The 18229-nt window shown below is 47.8% G+C and overlaps 1 protein-coding gene across 1 annotated transcript; it reads left to right on the top strand.

Annotated features, from left to right (window-relative positions):
* Nucleotides 1-807: 807 nt before the first annotated feature.
* On the top strand, nt 808-17429 carry LOC119385858 (uncharacterized). Its single transcript, XM_049414138.1, has 16 exons — nt 808-814; nt 1716-1739; nt 1859-1897; nt 1997-2029; nt 2718-2741; nt 3514-4002; nt 4162-4611; nt 4982-5041; nt 5486-5557; nt 5922-6095; nt 6709-6971; nt 8783-8883; nt 9478-9580; nt 9977-10195; nt 11855-11965; nt 17267-17429. The coding sequence occupies exons 1-16, from the start codon at nt 808-810 to the stop codon at nt 17420-17422; spliced, it is 2325 nt and encodes a 774-aa protein (XP_049270095.1). The 3' UTR covers nt 17423-17429.
* The last annotated feature ends 800 nt before the right edge of the window (nt 17430-18229 follow it).

The raw sequence follows: 18229 nt of genomic DNA, 5'->3' as shown, positions 1-18229 counted from the left end.
ACAGATAATTCATTTCAGTTTACGTCGTAGCTACTACGCTACAGTTAAAGACAACAATTACTGTCCCCTATGTATGCTTTCCTTTGCCTAATTGTCTGTCGGCTTCATTCGGTTGTCTGACAAAGAAAACGGGCCGCGAGCGCACGGGGGGGGGGGGGGGGGCGAAATCACCTAATAGGGGGGGGCGAAATCTGCCCCGTACATTAACCCTATAGTCACCTAAGAGGGGGGGGGGCGCAAAATCTGCCCCATACATTGACTTAGTAGGGTGGGGGGGGGGGGGCGCTGCGATGAACCTTTGACCCCCCTGATGGGGAATCCTGTGCACACCTATGGTAACCATTATTTTAAAACTTAACTAGTTCGAGCATCGTGTGTAATAATTAATTGGAGTGAGACCAGGTAATACAATGCGTGATGAAATAGGCACACTTCAGTAGCGTCACTTATGGGCGACGTTAACACAAGCACATTGCGCTTACGAGCATCAGCGCATTGTTTTATACGCTACTCGTGAGCACGAAACAATATATAGCTTATTGCATATGTAAAGGAAACACTTGAGGCCAAGTCGTGGCGCGTAAGAGGGCATACGGTGTCACACGTACAGCTGTCATTGACTTTTATTGAACTAGTTAAAGATTCCCAATAGAGTAATGCGTTAACGTTATGCTCGCGGTCTCGTAGTGAGGCTACATTTTGGCCAACGCGAGGTTTCGCGATTCACCCACCGAAACTTCGGGAATAACCGCTTACTTGTCTTTCTTTGTTTTGACAGACAAACAACGCAAATCGCTCGTTGAAACTATGAAAGGTGAGCGTATACGTCACTTTTTTGCAAGGTGCTCCGAAATGATCACTTTCGGCGCACTTCCACTTTCGCGACATTTCGCGATATCAGCACCGGACGCGTTTGTCTAGTCTACGAGCGACATTTCTCGCCCGCGCGGTTGTTACATTAGTCTCGCAAAATCTCGCGAAAGTACCGTCGGAACTGATAGTTTCAGAATGCGGCCCCATACCGCGTTCTTTAGTCGCTGACACTTTTTTAACCATAAGCTCCCAAGGCTATGAGACGTGGGACACTTCATAACCTCGAAGTTTTCCAGTACCATAAAAAAAGTCATCACGGTAATGATATTGGAGGCGTTTTACATAACCTTTGAGGCTGGCCGGTTCGAGCCGAAGGTATAGCTAAAACAAAAACACAGGGCCCCTTTTGCATTCACCTAAGACGACTAGAAGACGAAAACCATCTTCTTTTCCTTCTCAGTCGATGTATTCATGCTGCCCCGCCACCCTCCTAAAGTTTTCTGCACCTAACGCGGTTTTCCACTGCCTCCAGGATCGGAGGTACCTCACCTGGTTTTGCATTGCCTCCGTGATCGGCGGCCCACCTTTGACAAAGTTACGATGTCGTGTGATGACGTCATCATGGGACGTTACGTCACGCGACGTCACTGTGACGACATAAATCTTGGCGATCTGTGACGTTATGGTGACGTCATGTGATTTTTTTTTGCATCACTCGAGTTGACGCGGCCGACGGAAGACGCCGACGCGGGACGCCGGTCAATTTTCGTGTTTGATGAGGCATCTAAGGCTTTCACCTTTAAAAAACGAGTGACAGTGCAGATGTTCGACAAGTACTGTTTCGTTAACAGCACTAGTTACTCTCTCACGATCTTTTTTTTTTGTTCTGTTCAATTTTCCAGTTCTCTTGAAGAACCCTACGGAAGGTTAGTTCCAGCAAACAAAAACTAATCTCTTCCTCCACACCCCCTATTTCCCCCTCCCCTGTTTTGCTTTTTTTTCTTACTTTTCGCGGCTAATGGCTTTTTTTTTTTTTTACTTCCAGTCGTACCACCAAACATCTCTATAAACAGATCTCCGCTCGGTGAGTAGCCACACATATGTACACTTATTTTGATATTTATGCCTATTTACACAATGTTACACATCGCTACTTAATTTGTATTCTTCTACTTGTACGCAGTACCGGAAAGCGTCAACCTAAGCGACGTTTCAGGTACGTTTATGACGGCGTCTCTTTTTAAGATCGCACAAAAAAGAAGCGTGGTCAAAGCTGGATGAATGAAGTTTTGAGTGATATGTTTTGATTCCCGATATGTACCAAAATCGAGAGATGGAACTTGACATGTTGGCAGAATGATACGAGCATCTTCATCTTAATATTCATAGAGAAATTTCGAAATATCATGTTACGGAGGAGTTTACTCATTGGGCTCGATTTCATCGTAGACATACATTCGTCAGCACGAATGTATGTTAACACGAATGTATGACCGTCAGCACGAATGTACGTCCTGGTTTTCCTTTTTTTATTTTTTTGCTGTAAAATAGTGTAAGACAAGCGCCCTATCAGTCCTTTCATCTTCTTTTGTCTCGTCCCCCCTCCCCCCTATTTCCATTCAAGTGCTGGAAAAGCATGAGATGTCGAAGTTCACAAGATTCACTTAGGTGACATTGTAAGACTGGCACCATTTTCAACATCCGGTGTTATAATTGTCGATATAACCACATTATTATAGTAATGTTCGTTGGCGAAAGTTGCAAACTTCGCCGCAGAACACAAAACTGTATTGCGGTCAAGTAAAAAAGTTAAAACCGCCGGTCGAGAGGACACCTTAAGCGCGAACTTTTCTTTGCTTATCGACGGTAGTAAATTCTATTAGCTCCGCTCATTGTATTCGCAGACTTCATCGCCGTTGGTAGCAATGGTAAGCATGGCTAACCTGTTCGATGGGTTTATCTGACATCTAGCAACATCGCGAGAAAGAACAGACAGACACAGTTGAATCAAATAGCCATTTCTTGTGGAGTATGGAAATTCGTAAAAATGTTATCTCTTATGCACAGTGCTTCATGACATGCTTCACGGTACAAAGTGTTAACAACGGTCCATTCATTTTAGTATCTCAAAGCGAGGCGCTGGGGAAATACATTATATGAAAGAGAATATGAAGATAGCGCTTATCATTCCTGTAACACCCAGTACAACACATTGCGTTCTATTTATAGCTGGGAGATAACCACGCGCACGTTATAATAATCGAACATTCGGTGCGGGTAGCAAGCGGCATTCTGCGAAGTTTTGCAAAACTTCCTAGCACCTATATTGTAAAAGTCTGAGAACGAAATATAAATGTCAGCACGATGTGGCGATAAAAAATGCTGCCGCGAGTTGATCATAAATGTGGCGATAAATAAATGGGAATAAATCAACTCGGCGTAGTATTTTCGTTGCGTCATCTCAGCCCAGGTCCGTTTGCAGTGGTAACATTGGCTCGAACACCGAAACAGACACTAGGGCTCACTCCACGCATGCTTGTATACATCGGTGACAGAATTAGCACACCTAGTATTTCTGTACAGTTAACGCATTCCGAAGTCATTTCCTGTTCTCGTTTCAATTTGTTTACGTAATATTTTTCTGCGCGCTGGATTATGAGTTCATGAGCACGCAATTTTATTCTACCGCGCCATGCCCAGCGTCCGAAACGGCGATCAGCGATGTCAACGCAACGGAGCACAAAGCGGTTATCAAACTGACGAAACCAGCCGAAAGCGGGAAGCCCTCCGAAGTCGACAAGGCGGGTTCTCACAATCAAACTGCACCGGCAGCAGTCAGCGGTTCCTCTACCAACGGCACGACGTCCAACACGTCTACACTCAGCGATGCACCAGCCGGCAACTTGTCGATGTACAAGCCCGTCGTTTCGCCACTGAGCAATGCGTCACTCACCGATGCCTCCTCGTCCAGGAGTTACTTGGCCGTCGGCGGGTCGCGCTCCGAAGAAACTTCTCTGAGCTTCGAACATTCGGCTAGTTACAGGTTAGAAGACAAAGGAGCCCTGCCAGCGGCGGACTCCGCTGCGGTCGACAAGTCGTCCCCCGGCGTGAAGTCCCCCGCAGACGCGAACGGGTCACCCGCGCAGGACGCGACCGGCGCAGCAGCGGCCAACCCACCCATCGCCCAAGGTTCGCAGTCCAACAACAAGGCCCAGGCTATCGCTGCGTCTGGATCGAGTGACAAGTCATCGGAGGCAGTGAAGCCCTTCAATGAACCACACGTCGCCAACGGGTCACCCGCGCAGGACGCGACCGGCGCAGCAGCGGCCAACCCACCCATCGCCCAAGGTTCGCAGTCCAACAACAAGGCCCAGGCTATCGCTGCGTCTGGCTCGAGTGACAAGTCATCGGAGGCAGTGAAGCCCTTCAATGAACCACACGTAGACGCCAACGGGTCACCTGCGCAGGACGCGACCGGCGCGGCAGCGGCCAACCCACCCATCGCCCAGGGTTCGCAGTCCAACAACAAGGCCCAGACTATCGCTGCGTCTGGATCGAGTGACAAGTCATCGGAGGCAGTGAAGCCCGCCAATGAACCGCAGCCTAGCGCGCCCTCTGGAGCCGAGAGGAAATCGGCTGCCACTGACTCGGCAGAAAATCCGCTAGCCGTCAACACTTCCGCGGGCGCTAACGCGGTGCCTTCGGGTGCAGCGAGCGATATCGGCTCACCTGCGAAGAAAGACGCTGCGGCTGCCCCAGAAGATGCTGCACACGGGTCGCCGTCGTCGGCGGGATCCGGTAAGGAACAAGAAAAAAAGAAAGATAACAGGCTGCGCTCGTATGCCGTATAAGATAGTTTCAATGATTTATCGGTTCTTCAAAGGTGCACGCACGAATATTATTTGTCATGTATCTCGCATCTGTCCGGTTTCGAACAAAAGTGGGCTACAGTCGATGCGTGTAACATGTCTCCGGCCCCTTCGTCAGCGCTCTTGGCCTTGTTATGCGCAGAACTTAATTGCGATGGCCCCCACTATGCGCAAATTCTATTTATCTAAAAATAAAATTATTGTAAACTGCATAATTTGTAATAAATGTGCTATCGTAATATTTATTTATTTATTTATTTATTTATTTATTTATTTATTTATTTATTTATTTATTTCAGACTCGAAAGCCAATATCGAGCCCAAACCAGGTGATGCAGGCCTGGCAGCGAAAGACAAAGGCAAGTCATGAAATACAGACCTCTTCGCCTTAAAAGTTCATGCAAAGAACATAATTTATTAAAAGTCTAAAACAGTAGTGATGAGGCGCCTTTCCCGGATATCGCTTAGAAGTGACGTCACCTACTGGGCAAACCAGTGGTGGTTAGAACAGAATTTTTAAGGTCAATATTTATTTGCCCATATATAACAGTGGCTTTATACGTCATCGTCGTGTATTTCGCTTAGTAAAGCGCGCCAGCCCCGGGGATGTGTTAAACCATAGGCTGTGACTCAACGAAACACTATTCGCCAGTGCTCGAAGTGTGTCATCGCAATAAGTTTTGTCTGGTTTTGACTTCACTTTTTCGCAGTGTCTAAATCTATTTTAACTCAGTTTTTTACGGTAGAACCTGCATTGTGATTCCTGCATTGTCACGATAAGTCGCGTAACCCTCCGTTTACAGGCGATGGTGCACACCCCAACCAAGCCGTGGAAGAGAAACATGCTGACAAATCGAAAGACGTGACGGAACATGGTGCGTAAACAGTGGATTATGTGCTAAATTTCTCGCGCAGGGCTAATGTCCCATGCAAGGTGAAACCCAGTAAATGCGCTGGTATGCTCTATGCACATACTTTTCTTCCTAAAGGATCTTGACAACATCTTAAAGCCTTGCTTGTGCGTGTCGTTTGTAAATATCAATACGTTGCTATTGCTTTGACAAATTGTCTCGCAGAAAAGCTAGCTTTACAGGTGCGTAAACAGCGGATTCCGTGTTAAATTTACATGGTGCGTAAACCACAGATTCTATGCTAAATTCTGTGCTGAACAGGGTTTATTGAGCCAGATGGCGCGAACTCAGTGTTTTCCGAACTGAACCAATCACGTGTCGTGTGAAGGCGCGGACTCCCTGGCACCCGGCCCGAGCGCCCAGCGACCTCTCTTCTGCGAAGCGCGCAAGGCCATCTTGCGGCCGCTGGCATCTTACTGCACGCACATCCTGTTCGGTCGGCTCCCACTCGTGGCGACCAACGGCGTGACTGCGGTCGGGGACTTCGACAGCGCCACCCAAGGTACGTTTCTGCTCTGCGGGAATATGTGAAAGGTTACGGGGTTGCTAATACTTCGTTCGTACGAGCATTCGGTGAAGGCCAGACACATGGAACGGCTGTAAATGAGGGGTACGTGCTTTCTTGAGAAAAGGATCGCTCTATACTGGCTGCCTTAAACGTAGACAGCTAGGCGAACTAAGCCCCAGATACTTCGATACACGAAACGAGCATCCCGTTTGAAAGAACATTTCGTATAAAACATTTACTGAGCGAACATGAGTAACAAACAGTTCATTGACGTAATACATTGTAGTGTCCTAAGCAAGGACACTTCATTATTGACCATGCCTCGGAATTATGCCAATGCAAGGTATTCTGTATATCGCGACCAATATTTACAGTGCGGTCTTCTATTGAGGGATCCTCTAACCGGTGCTCGGTTATACTATATCTCAACCACTAATACTCGCCGAGGACCTGTTATATGGAATCCTTCCGTGTAGTACATTCATTACTACACGAAGGCATTAGTGACTAAGAGTCCTCAACGAAGACCGGGTGTTCTCTCATCACATTGACCTCTGCAATAGCAGTACTTCAAGCTTGACATTTTTGTGCGCTTGCTCTCGCGTAGAGCAACTGCATCTCGCCTCCGTGGTGCGACCAGGCTGGCCTCACGTCAGCCTGATGACCACGCTTGGTGGAGGAGGTGAGAAGGACGACATTGCCTTGGCCAAGGCCTTCGAGTCCGGTGTCTCTGCGCTGGACGAGCTGGCTACCCAGGCGGCAAGCCTGGTGCGCAAGCGAGGTCTGGACGGCCTCAATGTGCACTGGTCAGTGCCGGACCTCGAAGGAGACGTGGAAGCGTACGCCGCAGGGCTGGTCGACTTCGTCAAGGTACAGACTCCTTGCTTCAGCGCGTTTTCCATTTGCAGCACTGATTCATGCTACTTTGTCTTTTAAGACCTTAGATGCCTCATCAAACGCGAAAACTGACCATCGGCGGCGTCGGCGCCAACACAGTCATGCAAAAAGACATCATCATGTGATGACGTCCCCGTGACATCACAGATCGCCAGAATTTGTTACGTCATTATGGCGTCATGACATGGCATCATCGCTTGGTCAAAGGTGGGCCGATCCTGGAGGCACTGCAAAACCATGTTGGGTGCAGAAGGCTTTCGGGGGCGGAGATTGAGTATTAGTAGAATAGAATGAGCGGAAAAAGAAAAGGGAGAACATGGCTTTTCGCCTCCGTGTCATGTTAAGTGAATGCGTAGGGGACCGTGTCACTTTTGTTAACGTTTCGCCCACGTTTAGCTGCTCATGACGTTTGCCATTGTGTCCGCTAATTTCTTTTCAAACACGTAAGAGACCACACGCGAGAAGGAACCTTCTAGTTGATGCGTACATGGAACAGGGAGAAGTGAAGTTCGGCAGATCACACAACGCATGGAACAACTGGTGGCGTAGCGTACAAAATATTTGGGAAATAGAAATGTGCTTCGGGATTTTATAACCGGAAGTTGTGACCTGGAAATTTGCAGCTGCGTGTATAAGGCTGGAGTGAGGCAAGCTGGCATATTTGGGTTTTTGGCCACTCAATAAACACTGTTATTGTGATGCGCCGTATGGTGAGTAAGCAAATGGTATATGCGTAAAAAGGACATAAAATAGGGCAATATGAAAGCTGCCGTGGACGACTGAATCGTGCTTCTGGCTGCTGGTGAAAACTTTAAAACATGCTCTGCGGACTCTGGTCAAATCTCTCCATCATTGTAACCACATATGTCAACGCCATGCAGCGATTTCGTGCGCGTTACATGCCTCAGCAATGAAGGTAATCTTGTTATTCCTTCATTTCGCCACGCGAGATTACCGCGTGCGTGCAACAGCACCGAAGCCCAGACAGTGCCGACAGCCCGTTAGATTTTAACGCCTGCAGTCGCATTAGAGATGCTGTGGGCGTAGTTGAGTGGTACAAGACTGCGGAAAGCTTAACAATGTTTGGAACTTTTTTTAGATGCGAAAGCATCTTATGCTCGGGACAGTGTCCGTTCTGCGGCGTCCGCACCCATAATGCGCATGCGCCAACTCTCCCCCTCTCCTCGCGTGAGCGCAAGGAGGTGGGAGGAGGTGGCGTGAGCGCTGCGTCCGCTTCGTTTCTCCTGTCCCATTTCTCTCTCCGCCACAGCTGTGCGCTCGTATATAATGCAGCGCGCGCTCGCTCCCGTTGCACTCTACTTCGCAACGGTGCTAAGGTTGCTCGCGAAGCTGAACGTAAACGGCAACGCCGGCAAGCGTATCTCGAAGCTGCGAGGCTGCGAAAGCGCGCGTTCGCTGTGCTTCTGTCATTCTCTCTCTGTGCAACGGTGTGCGAAACGCCATGAACAACGTCAACGTCGGCGCTAGTTGCAGCGGCAGCACCACCGCCGCAGAGCAGAGGAAGGCTCGGGAAACCGAACGTAAACGTCAGCGTCGGCGAGCGGTAATTCAAACGCCTCGACAACCGTCGTCTCATAAGTCACATAAGAGAAACGGAAACTCGATGCGCACCCCCTGCGATGCTTTCGCATCCCACCATGGTTGCCCTTAGGGGGAGATGATGTGTAATTTTTTATAGGCAAATGCGTGCACATATTCCAATGCGTATTCCAATGCACCCATGAATGCCTACAATGTATCCACTGTATTTTTGCATCCTACAGAAACTGCGGAAGGAGCTCGGTCCTTCGTCCATCATCACCGTTGTGCTGCCAAGCGAACCCGAGGAGAGAAACTCGGCCTTCAACGTCAGGGAACTTCAACCGTAAGCAAGCATGCAATAATCAGTGGCGGCGTCTATAGTTAACGGAGGCCGCAGCCTGCGTGATATTTTCGACTCGTGTCAAATGCGCCTAGCTCTCAAATGTTTGGTAAAGCTGGCTTTCTCGCAATAACGTTCTTGCGAAGAAGCCAGCTTCACAAGTTTGCTTCTCCACATTAAGAGTGTATTTGCAAAGAAGCCCGCTTCTCGATTACCTCCGTTTCACAAAGTACACGCGTACGTATTAGTGAGGGTGTCGCCTTGGCAAACATATAGTTAAATATAAACGAAAATCAGTCAGCATAGACCGAAACCAAGCCTTGGACATTATATTCTGAAAGAGAGAGAGAGAGAGTTAAGCCTAGCACATCGTTAGGACGTAGGCAATATGTGAGTGCACTTCAATGGTCTGATGTTCATGTGGTGTGTACTGCGTACTCTTAATTGTGTTATTACTGTATCTCAAGCGCATCGCAATATGAAAATCATTTGGCTTCGCATGTAATAACGAGCACAATTTTTATACATGTATCTTAAGTCGATAGCTGTGTCTCAGCCTATTTGAACCTGTCATAAAAAGAAGCCGCCAAATCGCAGGTTGGTCAACTTCCTGTTCGTGAGCACTCACGACACCTTCAGCCCGTACTCGACGCTCACGCACTTCAACGGGCCGGCGCAGGACATCGACACTGGAGGCATGGTGCGTGCGTGAGCGCTACATTTCAATTAATATTCCATTTAGGATGACTTAAGCACAGTGCAATCACGTTTACCATGGAACCGTCTAGCTGCTAACGTTGCGCTTTAATTCCACGCATGCTTACGGTTCAAGGCACCGTGGTAAACGATAACGTATAGGAGCCTTGCCAATGTACATTATGGGTATCCGACTAGGCCGTTTTACCATGCTCTTGCTACGCTCCTGCCGTTTCTAAACCATGTGTTGCATGCACACTTAATGTCTGTCAACGTTACGCGAAATCCGTTGGTTTGAGATGCCCACATAAAATACGGACCAGCATAAAATATGTAGTTGCACACGTTCCTGCCATGTCTAAGTGTATTGCACTTGACTGACTACCCATGTGGCACGCAGTTCACCGCCATCTCTGACGTGATGAAGCAGCTGAACGCCAACCAGTCGCGGCAGCTGTGCTTCACATTCGGACTGTCCGGCGTCGCCTATAAGGTTGATGCCGACGCACCGCTTGCCAAGTACGTGCCCCTGGTCGGATCAGCCAACTCGAGGAGCGCACAGGGCACGCCCAACGCTGGCCATCAGGCGAAGGAAGGACGGGTCATCACATATGACGAGGTCAGTTGCTCCGTCGGGACAGCACAAACATGTGTTGTATTGGATGACCGGGAAGCCGCTGTCGCGTCCCGATCGTCAATTATTGCGGTACGAAGGTTGATTGATGGAACCGTAACAATGCAGGACGAACGCGGGATTTGTCTTACACCTATACTAGCTAGTATTCTCGCATGTAGCACTCTGCGTATAGGTAAATAGCGTGAGTGTACGTTGTACTACTTTCGCTATATAGCTTACGAATTGTAATACAAATAATGTCGTTAGTTTGTGTCTGATTTTAGACGTTAACCTGTTGTCCTCGCACGCTGTGTTGAAGAGTGTATAGATAACAGCAACTACCTCCGGTGATAACGTACCTGACGCGTAGACAGCTGGCAGTAATTGTGCTACGCTAGTGAGGAAGCCTCGGGGCGGCTGCCCCTGTGATCTTAAGGAAAATGTCACCAAGATACGCAGACTCACGCTGCCATGCTTAAATGGAAGTGTACTTGTCTTGTATGGAGAAAGTGTGAACATATATTGACGCCTTATCTGTATACAGCTCTACACAGATAGCGGGCGCTGTTACGACCGAGTATTCGGATCCATCCCACCGCTGCAACCAGTTGTTACGAGCGGCGACGTTGGCCGACGCGGACTCGTGGGGTAGCGTGGAGCTGAGTGGCAGGTGTCGTACCGCAGGCCCAGGGACGTCCGGAACAGCAGGAAGCCGAGGCAGAGAGACCGACGTTGAGGAAAACTTAACAGAGGTTTATTTACAACATCATAGAGGACAGGATCGTCAGAACGACATCTAGTCCGACCGATCCGTGCCGAGCAGATGCTCTGCTGCTCCTTAAATACGCTTCAATACAAAGACAGGGAAACTCCTTATGCGGCAAATGTCCAATCACAAACGTGCATGCCTTTGGAGCTGCACAACTATAGCTCCTTATGCGGCAAATGTCCAATCACAAACGTGCATGCCTTTGGAGCTGCACAACTATAGCTCCTTATGCGGCAAATGTCCAATCACAAACGTGCATGCCTTTGGAGCTGCACAACTATAGCTCCTTATGCGGCAAATGTCCAATCACAAACGTGCATGCCTTTGGAGGGTCCGTCTCTTCGGCACATAGGTCACCGCCCCCAGGATGGCACTCCAGAGACCACTGTCCTCTCACTCTTCACGTCCGACCAGTTCGAAAGGGGGGGGGGGAGACAATGCCACCTCGGGGAACTGGTAATCCTTTTACGAACAAAGGCACCAGCCTTAGCCAAAAGCACACTCGATGCAAATACGCGACCCACGGAGGGGTCCCGCGTGTAGCAGCCAGCTCCCCACCAAAGCGCTCAGTTCAGGGAAAAGACAGCAGGTGTAGGTGTCTAATCCGTTCTCCGAACTGGGGGGGGGGGGAGTCCAAGAAGCAGGAAAACTCGTTTGGAGACAGCTGGCCCAGGACCCTCGCATTTGCTTTGTAACAGCGCCTGAAAGAGCAACAATGGCCAACAATATGCGATAGTGAAATGTGCATCAGGAACCACGCCAATCTTTTATTTGTCGACTTCGTTCGATACTTTACTTTCTGTCGCTCGGTGCAAGGACAACTAACAAGACCTTCAGTATTCTCTGCAGCAGCTAGCCTTTTTAAAAGCATTTCCTTCTTTCCTGATTGCAAGGTGTGCAAGTTGAACCTGACCTGCCACAAGGCGCACGTGGAGAAGAGCTGTTACGACAAAGTCGGGGACACGTGGTACGGTTACGTGGACGAAGAGGCCGTTGCCTCAAAGGTACGTAAGGTGCAGTTATCCGGCCTTCGCAGGCGCAACAATTCAGTCGCTCTCGAAAAGAGCTCATAATTACTGCTTGTTTGACTAGGTCGAAGCATTGCCACTGTGGGATTAGCGTAGCGGCCTCGTGGCATGTGAAATGATTCCCGGGGCGAGGGCGCCTTTGGAAACGTGCACATTTTGGGTTTAAGCAAGGCTGCAGTCCGAAATCGAGGGAGCGCTTATAATTATAGAAGATGCGGGATATCCTGACTGCAATCATAGGCGTACCCAGTTACTTAATGTTTAACTCACCCAACCAAAATATTTGGTTGGTGTGTATATATGCACACGCATAGGTACACACACGCCCGTTCATACAGAAGAATCCGGCCCCCTCCCCGAAATAAAACCCCTGGCTACACCCCGGATATGCATATCCTACTAACAGCTGACAATGAAGCCGTGAAGTATGTATAATAATTCTTAAAAAAATTTTTCATTTGTACCGCTAACGGAACGTCTTGTGTGCACTTGCATCAAGACCACCCAACGGCTTCGTCACGTGACGTGAGGCTTTATTAAGCAAGGTGAAATACCGAGTGAACATTCGTCCCGCGCCTTCATTTATGACTACGCGTAGATACTTTAAATCGCAGCTTCAAGTTTTGCACAACTAGGATGCCTCTTGTACGCAGAAGTGCAATCAGTATGTAAGTACCCTCGGAGCCCTTAGTAAGGAACTGCCGCACAACAAGACAATAAATAGGTTACAATATAGGCTAATTGCGCTAATTCTGTGACGCAGAAAGCGGTTCATGATGCTAGATGTGAAGAGTTTTATTCAAATTAATGTAGAGCTTTAGAATATAGGGAACTCGGGAGGCTCACGTTCCGCTTGCGCACGGAAGTGACCTTTTAAATAATCAAACGACAAGCAACCTCCCTATCCTGATACATAGCGCGATTAACAACACATCAATGTACCGCTAGGTGCGCAAACTCAATACATATAGCGCACCAGGCCGCAATAATTTTGACCTTCAAAATGTTTTATGTACACTGCAGCTTTCGGAGCGATTTGGAGGCTACACGTCGACAAAGAACGGTCTTTGTCAATACTGCAGTTACTCGGCCGTTCTACAGACTTGCACAAAAGCTGGCGATCGATGCTCCTATTTATAACTCTGTCAACGAAAGCTATATTGGCCCGCTCACACTGTCTGTCGCGCCTTGTAATAATAATTTGGCTGCCACGATATTGGAAGCTTATAAAAGTAAAACGGATAGAAAACGTCGCCGGGTTGGCGTCACGCCAGGCTTTTTGCTATAGGCTGTCGTCTAGCAACGTGGCAGGCGTGGTGAGTTTACGAGGATACTTTAATGTCGCGCCCATAAAAAACAAGTAGGTGCAGTCAAATAAAAAAAAAAGCAAAAGCAATAGAATGTGAGCTGTTGGCCACCAGGGAGTCTGGTAGCTTCAGTACCAAAGGAGAGCGCTAACGTTCGTTGAAAACGCGCGTTGATTGAAACGCTGTGGTGCATTGATGTTATGAGTCGAAAGTAAGAATACAACGAAAACGCCACTGTGATAGTAGCAGCAGCAGCAGCAGTTTTACATCACGAAATCATACGAGTTCCTATACCACATATATTTACATACAACAGGCAAGTGCAATGAAAAGGCGCTTTACGCATTAATAGGTGCAACAATTGCATGCTAAAGTACGTGTGCTTTCTTTTGTGGAGAAAAACGAGCCAACTGTGATACATATTCCAAGCAAATTTCACATCTCAGCATCTTGTTTCTGCTGCATGTTGAGTTTGATAGTTCACGAACACTACAAACGTAGCTGCTCCTTAATTATGATTGATTGATTGATTGATTGATTGATTGATTGATTGATTGATTGATTGATTGATTGATTGATTGATTGATTGATTGATTGACTGGTCGATCTATCGGCGAAACTCGCTCTTCATTCAATGGAGATCACTTTTTATATTCTTCCTGCATTACGAGAGCGCTTGTTCACTCTATTTTGACGTCCTGTGCCATATATAGGTCTTTCCTCCAGATCAGGGTCTAGACAAACGGCCCCTAAACCACTACTAGTTCAAAGACAAGAGAGTGGCTTCTTTCTCGTCTTCGCTACCCTCCTTACAAGGGCCTGGTCCTCGACACTTATTTCATAAAACACGTGGACAATGTGAGCACTATATAGGCGTTGAGCCTATCGGGATTTCGCGCTTTTCGACTACACGCTGTTATCTCTGCTTGCGCAGTCGAAAACGCACAAAACGTAGTGAACTCAGCTGATCTCGCACGATAATCACGCGAGACAAGACAGAACGGTCGTGCTACTGCATGGCAAAGCAGGGCAGGACAAAATTCACAACTGATATCCTTCGTATATCGGCTGAGAGCTTATTCCCTCATCTGCTGGCGTCACGATCTGTGCCGAAAAGACGAGAAAAGCCAGAAGAGAATTTTCGTTCTTTGTATTAAAGCGAAAGCCTTAGATGCCTCATCAAACGCGAAAATTGACCGTCGGTGCTGGCGTCCCGCGTCGGCGGCGTCAACACGAGTTAAGCAAAAAATCATCGTCGTGTGATGACGTCACCATATGACGTCATCATGACGTTTCAGACTGCCAAAATTTGTGACATCATTGTGACGTCATAAATTCGTGTGAATGACGTGACAAGTTCATCGTGTGACGTCACGTAATGTGACGTAATCGCATGACATCGTCGCTTTGCACTGCCTCCGTGATAGGCCCACCGAACACGGAGGCAGTGCAAACCAGGTGAGGTGAAGAAAGCTTGCAATGCCTCCGACCCTGGAGGCAGTGCAAAACCACGTTAGGTCCAGAAAGATTCCGGAGGGGGGCAGGGGAGGAACAATACAATGACTGGATAGGCAAGTGCATAAGGGACTTTGGGAGTTATTTCAGAGGTTAAGTTTCAGAGTATTCCACGATTAACTACTTCCACATCCTATACAATGCCCGGGTGGACACACATTATGAAGTCTATTGTACAGGATGTGGAAGTAGTTAACAAGATCCGATGCAGTGACCATAGAATGGTAAGATCTAGAATTCAACAAGACTTGAGGAAGGAACGGCAGAAACTGATAAGCAAGAATCCGAATAATGAATTAGCTCTGAGAGGGAAAGTACAGGAATTCAGAGTTTCACTTCAGAATAGGTACGCGGCTTTAACCGAGGAAACCGACCTTAGCGTTGACGCAATGAATGATAATCTGACTAGTATCATTAAGGAGTGTGCAGTGGAAGTCGGGGGTACAGTCGTTAGACAGGACACTGGTAAGCTATCCCAAGAGACGAAAAGCCTCATTAAGAAACGTCAAGCCATGAAAGCCTCAAATGCAACAGACAAAATAGAGTTGGCGGAGCTTTCGAAGTTAATCAATAGGCGTAAAGTAGCCGACATAATGAAGTATAATATGGAGAGAATTGAGCATGCTCTAAAGAACGGAAGAAGCCTCAAAGCTATGAAGACAAAACTGTGCATAGGCAAAAATCAGATGTATGCATTAAGGGACAAGGAAGGCAAGGTCACAACCAATATGGATAGAATAGTTGAGATAGCGGAAGAGTTCTACAGAGATCTGTACAGCAGCCGAGAAAGTCAGGATGATAACGTAAGAAGCAGTAATATCCCAGAGGAATCTGACATCCCACCAGTATTGACAGGAGAGGTAAAGAAAGCCCTAAAGGGAATGCAAAGAGGCAAAGCCGCTGATGAGGATCAGGTAACATCAGACCTGTTGAAAGACGGTGGAGAGATTGTTAGAAAAACTGGCCACCCTGTATACGAAGTGTCTCTCGACGGGGAGGATACCAGAATCTTGGAAGAATGCCAACATCATCTTGATCCATAAGAAAGGGGACGTCAAGGACCTGAAAAATTACAGGCCCATCAGCTTACTGTCCGTTGTCTACAAGCCATTTACAAAAGTAATTGCTAACAGAATTAATACGACATTAGAGTTCAATCAACCAAAGGACCAGGCAGGATTTCGTGCAGGCTTCTCAACAATACACCATATTCATACTATCAACCAGGTGATATAGAAATGCGCGGAATACAACCAACCCCTATACATAGCCTTCATAGATTACGAGAAGGCATTTGATTCGGTGGAGACATCAGCAGTCATGCAGGCACTGCGGAATCGGGGCATCGACGAAGCCTATATAAACCTAATGGAAGAAATCTACAGCGGATCCACATCCACTATAGTCCTCCATAAAGAAAGCAACAGAATCCCAGTAAAGAAGAGCGTACAGCAGGGAGACACGATCTCTCCAATGCTATTCACCGCGTGTTTACAGGAAGTTTTCAGGGCCCTAGATTGGGAAGAATTAGGAATAAGAGTTAATGGAGAGTATCTCAGTAACCTGCGATTCGCTGATGACATTGCATTGATGAGTAACGCGGGAGACGAATTACAGCTCTTGATTACTGAACTGGATACGGAAAGTAGAAGAGTAGGTCTGAAAATTAATATGCATAAAGCTAAAGTAATGTGGAAAAATGTTGGCAGAGAACAGCGCTTTGCGATAGGTGGCGAGACACTGGAAGTTGTAAAGGAGTACGTCTACTTAGGACAGGTAGTAACCGCGGAGCCGAACCATGAGAGTGAAATAACAAGAAGAATAAGGATGGGATGGGGCTCATTCGGCAAGCATTCTCAAATCATGAATGGTAGTCTACCACTATCTCTCAAGAGGAAGGTATATAATAACAGCTGCATCTTACCGGTACTTACCTACGGAGCAGAAACCTGGAGACTTACAAAGAGGGTTCAACTTAAATTGAGGACGACGCAGCGAGCGATGGAAAGGAAAATGATAGGTGTAACCTTAAGAGACAGTAAGAGAGCAGAGTGGGTCAGGGAACAAACTGGGGTTAAGGATATCGTAGTTAAAATCAAGAAGACGAAATGGATATGGGCCGGGCACGTAGCACGTCGGCAGGATAACCGGTGGTCATTAAGGGTAACTGACTGGATTCCAAGAGATGGCAAACGCGTGAGGGGGAGACAGAAAATTAGGTGGGTAGATCAGATTAAGAAGTTTGTAGGTATAACGTGGCAGCAGAAAGCACAGGACCGGGTTGATTGGCGGAATATGGGAGAGGCCTTTGCCCTGCAGTGGGCGTAGACAGGCTGATGATTATGATGATGATGATGATGATGATTCCACGATTGTTAAGGACATTGCAGGGTGCAGTAAAAGAGAAGTAAGGTGCATGCCGCTTGCCTCTAAACAACGCCTATCTTGTGCGCAGGCCAAGTGGATTCTAAAAGACGGCTGGGAGAACCTGTGCGTGGTGGCGTGGAACGTGGACGCGGACGACGTGAAGGGCAGCTGCCGAGGCGACGCGGCGGCGTCTTACCCGCTGCTCCGCAGCCTCAGCCAAGCCACCACTGCCTTGGCCTACTGAACAGCAGAGCCCGCGACCTCCCATCAAAGACGTATCATCACCTTCATCTAATAAAAGCGTCGTCCTCATGCCATTGGAAGTGTAGTCGGTAAATTACGTAACGATCATTGTGCAATTATTAGTTGTATCTTCTTGCTGCAAAGGTTGTCGGCGGGTCTAACTATTCGTAGAGTACCTATTATACGGTCAAGCACTCATAATTACGGTCGAGTGTCTGGGGCTCAACTAATGATCCGAAGGTCGCGGGATCGAATCCCGGCCGTGGCGGCCGCATTTCCGGAGCCCTCCACTACGGCCTCCCTTATAATCATATCGTGGTTTTGTGTTTTGGGACGTAAGACCACAAAATTATTACAAATGACGTGATAACCTGCATTTGTTTTCGTAGCAATAAATAAATAAATAAATAAATAAATAAATAAACAAATAAATAAATAAATAAATATTGGCAAAGACCATTGTCTGTTTCTTTTTAAGTGTGTTGACCATGCCACAAGTAGCTCGAAGCCACAGTCGTAGGTCGGAGGATGCGTCGAGCAACCGAGCACGACGTCGTTTTTCAATCCCGGTCTCGGCGGCCGATCTGACGGGGAGCGGTACACGAAAACACTAGTACAGGTCTCGTGTACGATAGGAGTCCCCTGCCCCACTACGCGGTGCCTAATCAGGTCGTGGTTCAGGAACGAACGTGCGGACGTCGCGAGCCATCGAAGAAACATGGGAGTTCATGGCACGGAGCTTGGAAGATCCGCGAAGTCTTGTGGACCGGACCGGGGCCGCGGAATTGGCAAACGGCTTTCTGGAGAG

This window comes from Rhipicephalus sanguineus, chromosome 3 (assembly GCF_013339695.2).
Source record: "Rhipicephalus sanguineus isolate Rsan-2018 chromosome 3, BIME_Rsan_1.4, whole genome shotgun sequence".
Classification (NCBI taxonomy): Eukaryota; Metazoa; Arthropoda; class Arachnida; order Ixodida; family Ixodidae; genus Rhipicephalus; species Rhipicephalus sanguineus.
Note: the sequence above shows the minus strand (reverse complement) of the source record. Positions and strands in the feature narration are given on the sequence as shown.